The sequence below is a fragment of the Eubalaena glacialis genome, chromosome 6 (genome assembly GCF_028564815.1).
Source record: "Eubalaena glacialis isolate mEubGla1 chromosome 6, mEubGla1.1.hap2.+ XY, whole genome shotgun sequence".
Lineage (NCBI taxonomy): Eukaryota > Metazoa > Chordata > Mammalia > Artiodactyla > Balaenidae > Eubalaena > Eubalaena glacialis.
In genome coordinates, this window is record NC_083721.1 from 14,708,396 (window position 1) to 14,712,954 (window position 4,559).

Below are 4,559 nucleotides of genomic sequence, written 5' to 3' on the forward strand. Positions count from 1 at the left end.
TTCAACTACATATTCAAGACCGTGTAAATTAAATAACTTTTTACTGACCCAAGTCAAGAGTCAGGTGCTACATGGAGATCAATCAAGTGTAGGGTCAACCTTGGACCTCATTGACTAACTCAGTGAAATTAGCAGAGGAACTCCATGAAGTCTAAGCCAAAAGTCCTCACATATATTTCTTGGTTCTGTGTTATTTCGACATTGTGTTCTCATTTTCAAAAATTTGAAGATATTTTCAATATTAAGATACTATTTTAACATTCAGAAGGTCCTAGGAGTTTGTTGTATTGTTTTAAAAGATAAGACCTTAATGAACAATTAACGTATTAGTAGTGAGTGGTAAGAAATCGCCTGAAGATGAATGGGTACAGGACACACATATAAACAAAGGGAAAGATATTACGGTAAATATAAAGAAGAGGTAGAAAGAAAGACATTTATTGGAATAGCAAGTGGAAGACTGGGGTAGGGGGAAATATTGTCAACTTTAAAAATTTACCTGGTTGTTCCTCGTGAGTATTGAGAGGAAGGGAAGAAGAATGAGAGCTAAAGTGAGAATGAAAATAGAGATCATATATGGATAACTGAAGAAGGGTAAAGAAAGGGAGAAATAGGCTGGCTTGTGCAAAAACACAGACGCAGATGCAATCTGCAATTTTAGTAGGACTTTGAATAGAACCAATTATGGAGGAAGGTTTTAGGATTTGAAATGAAAATTGAACTGCTACTCCGATAAGCCAGCTTTCGAGATGGATTTTGTGCCCTCAATTTCTGAAATTAATTGTTCCATGTTTTGCAACCAAAAGGTTTTGAAGATGGTGTGTAAAGCCAAAAATTATAAAGGTTATTATGAGTTAAATGCTAAAAATCAACATATGGCTTCTTTTTTAAAAATTTAAAATGTTTTCACATATTCTAAATAGAGGCACTTTCTTCAGTCCTCACCCCATAAGTTTGCTTTCTAAAAAATATAGATTTAACATCTGTAAATGGAAAAAATATCTGTGAATTTAGTTGGAGATGGAGTTATTCATTCAGGAGATGACAGAACAGAGGAAATGTTTAATTATAAAAAGAATGCCATCAAATTTAAATGGTGTAATATACCTGATAATAAACAATTCAACTTAGAGTTTGGAATGCACAAATTTTGAAGAGTCGGACATTTCTTCCCATAAAATCAAAGCAACAGGCTCAAGGACATCTTAAATAAGAAGCTAAGTAGCCTGAAATATTTTAATGAGAATGAGGACCTCTCTCTGTGTCAGGAGACAGCAGATTAATGAGTTATAACATTACAGGTAATATGCAGAATGACACATAGGAAGGCTATACAGGTAATATGCAGAATGACACATGATTTATCACATGCTCTGACCAGGGTATATAAGCCTCCCTCTACACATGCTGAGATCCACACTCAGGATCTTGTCTTGAACAGCAAACCAAACTCACCACCCCTGACACCATGAGCTACTACAGCAACTACTATGGAGGCCTGAGCTATGGCTATGGCGGCTTTGGTGGACAGGGGTATGGCTATGGTTGTGGATGTGGAAGCTTCTGCAGACTGCGCTATGGCTGTGGCTTCAGAGGCTATGGATATGACTCTGGTTATGGAAGCTTTGGATATGGCTGCCATCGCTACCCATTCTTCTATGGAAGATATGGATTTTCTAGCTTCTGTTGAAATCCTACCCCAGCAGCCCAATATTTGAGGTCATAAAAGAATTATCTAAGTCTGACTACAATAACTATACCAAACAAGATCACCCAGGACCAAGCCAAGATCAAAAGTATTTAGTGTCTAAGATTTTAGGAATATTTATCATTTCATAATTGTCTGCTTCATGTTTCTGGTTGTCTCTTATTCATGCTTTCTTAACTGTGGGATTTCTCTAATCCTTTTGCAATAAATTTTCCTAAGTTAAAACAGCATACATGGCTGTTATTTTTTTATTTAACTCACAATATCAAAGTGATTATTTGTAATTGCACCTAATTGACAATGAAAAAAATAAACTACTCCATGAAGAGCTAAGGTAATAGGAGAGCTTACACTCACCCATATGGCTAGATAGATACACGTAATCCATAACCTTCAGTTGAAATAAAGATTTTTTTCTCTGAACACTAAACCAGATCTTATTCAATGCTTTTATTTAGATAACATTGGTATTTAAAACTAGCACTGAAATATCAAGTTTATATAGTTTCATATTTAAAGTGAAGCTAACATGAAGAATAAATGTTTTTCTGTTTTGTTCAAAATTGATATTTATCTAGCTCTTTCAGTGATAAGAAAACATGATGATAGAATAACACATCTCTCTAAATATACACTGAAAAATGAACTTCTTTTTGTGAATCTCTATCATGTTTTCCTCATGGTCTGCCATGGTGTGACATGACATTGTTCTTCAGTATTATCAGCACATTGAAATATTTTGCAGTTCATCAGGGAAATTTAAAAATTTCTGTCATTCCTTGGGAAATTTAAAAATTTCTGTCATTCCTTGGGAAGTAATCTGTATTGAGGCTATGGCTGATCTGAATCTTTATACATTCTAGCAAGTGTCTTATAATGCTGACCTTCAAAAAGTGGGCCATTTCTTCTTAGTATTTCAAATAAATATTTGACCGTGAAAAACACATAACAAAATATCAGCATTTTTGCCAAAAAAACGTTATATATTTTAGTAGTGAAACAAAAGTGAATATCTTTTGTTTGAGTTATTAAATTCAATAAAACCAAGGCAGTAATACAATGACAGAATTGAGAAGCTGGCTGGGGTACTGTAAAACTTCGCAAAACAGCATCTTAGATGGGAAAGTCCTCCAAAAAGTAAAATGAATTGCTAAGGATCAAAAATGGCATGAGCAGTACAGCCTAAGACGAGAACCAGTTTTACTGAATACTAGACAGTCTGCTATCCCATTCCTTGAGCACTTCTCTTTTAAGTGCTATCAAATAAAACATCTTGAAAGTTCTGGCCTTGTGTCTTTGAAGAGCTAAATTATCACAGCTGGTTGACCACCTCTATTTATTTTGATTTGCAAATATTCCAACACAGAATCTTGAACTATCAATTTCTTTTTTTTTTTAACATCTTTATTGGAGTATAATTGCTTTAAAATGGTGTGTTAGTTTCTGCTTTACAAAAAAGTGAATCACTTATACATATACGTATGTCCCCATAGCTCTTCCCTCTTGCATCTCCCTCCCTCCCACCCTCCTTATCCCACGCCTCTAGGTGGTCGCAAAGCACCGAGATGATCTCCCTGTGCTATGAGGCTGCTTCCCACTAGCTATCTATTTTACATTTGGTAGTGTATATATGTCCATGCCACTCTATCACCCTGTCACATCTTACCCCTCCCCCTCCCCATATCCTCAAGTCCATTCTCTAGTAGGTCTGTGTCTTTATTCCCATCTTGCCAATAGGTTCTTCATGACCTTTTTTTTTTTTTTTTTTTTTAGATTCCATATATATGTGTTAGCATACGGTATTTGTTTTTCTCTTTCTGACTTACTTCACTCTGAATGACAGTCTCTAACTCCAACCACCTCACTACAAATAACTCAATTTCATTTCTTTTTATGGCTGAGTAATATTTCACTGTATATATGTGCCACATCTTCTTTATCCATTCATCTGTTGATGGACACTTAGGTTGCTTCCATGTCCTGGCTGTTGTAAATAGAGCTGCAATGAACATTTTGGTACATGACTTTTTGAATTATGGTTTTCTCAGGGTATATGCCCACTAGTGGGATTGCTGGGTCGTATGGTAGCTCTATTTTTAGTTTTTTAAGGAACCTCCATACTGTTCTCCATAGTGGCTGTATCAATTTACATTCCCACCAACAATGCAGGAGGGCTCCCTTTCCTCCACACCCTCTCCAGCATTTATTGTTTGTAGAATTTTTGATGATGGCCATTCTGAGTGGTGTGAGATGATATCTCATTGTAGTTTTGATTTGCATTTCTCTAATGATTAATGATGTTGAGCATTCTTTCATGCGTCTGTTAGCAATCTGTATATCTTCTTTGGAGAAATGTCTATTTAGGTCTTCTGCCTATTTTTGGATTGGGTTGTTTGTTTTTTTAATATTGAGCTGCATGAGCTGCTTGTAAATTTTGGAGATTAATCCTTTGTCAGTTGCTCCATTTGCAAATATTTTCTCCCATTCTGAGGGTTGCCTTTTCGTCTTGTTTATGGTTTCCTTTGCTGTGCAAAAGCTTTTAAGTTTCATTAGGTGCCATTTGTTTATTTTTGTTTTTATTTCCATTTCTCTAGGAGGTGGCTCAAAAAGGATCTTGCTGTGATTTATGTCATAGAGTGTTCTGCCTATGTTTTCCTCTAAGAGTTTGACTGTGTCTGGCCTTACATTTAGGTCTTTAATCCATTTTGAGTTTATTTTTGTGTATGGTGTTAGGGAGTGTTCTAATTTCATTATTTTACATGTAGCTGTCCAGTTTTCCCAGCACCACTTATTGAAGAGGCTGTCTTTTCTCCACTTTATATTCTGGCCTCCTTTATCAAAGATAAGGTGA

General features: G+C 35.6%; 1 protein-coding gene across 1 annotated transcript; it reads left to right on the plus strand.

The window, feature by feature from the left end:
• Positions 1-1,468: 1,468 nt before the first annotated feature.
• Positions 1,469-1,690, plus strand: LOC133092918 (keratin-associated protein 19-3-like). Its single transcript, XM_061192696.1, has one exon. The coding sequence runs from the start codon at positions 1,469-1,471 to the stop codon at positions 1,688-1,690; it is 222 nt and encodes a 73-aa protein (XP_061048679.1).
• The last annotated feature ends 2,869 nt before the right edge of the window (positions 1,691-4,559 follow it).

What these genes read in the sequence shown, in the direction of transcription:
- LOC133092918 (XM_061192696.1), top strand. Translation starts at nt 1,469, where the DNA reads ATGAGCTACTACAGCAACTACTATGGAGGCCTGAGCTATGGCTATGGC.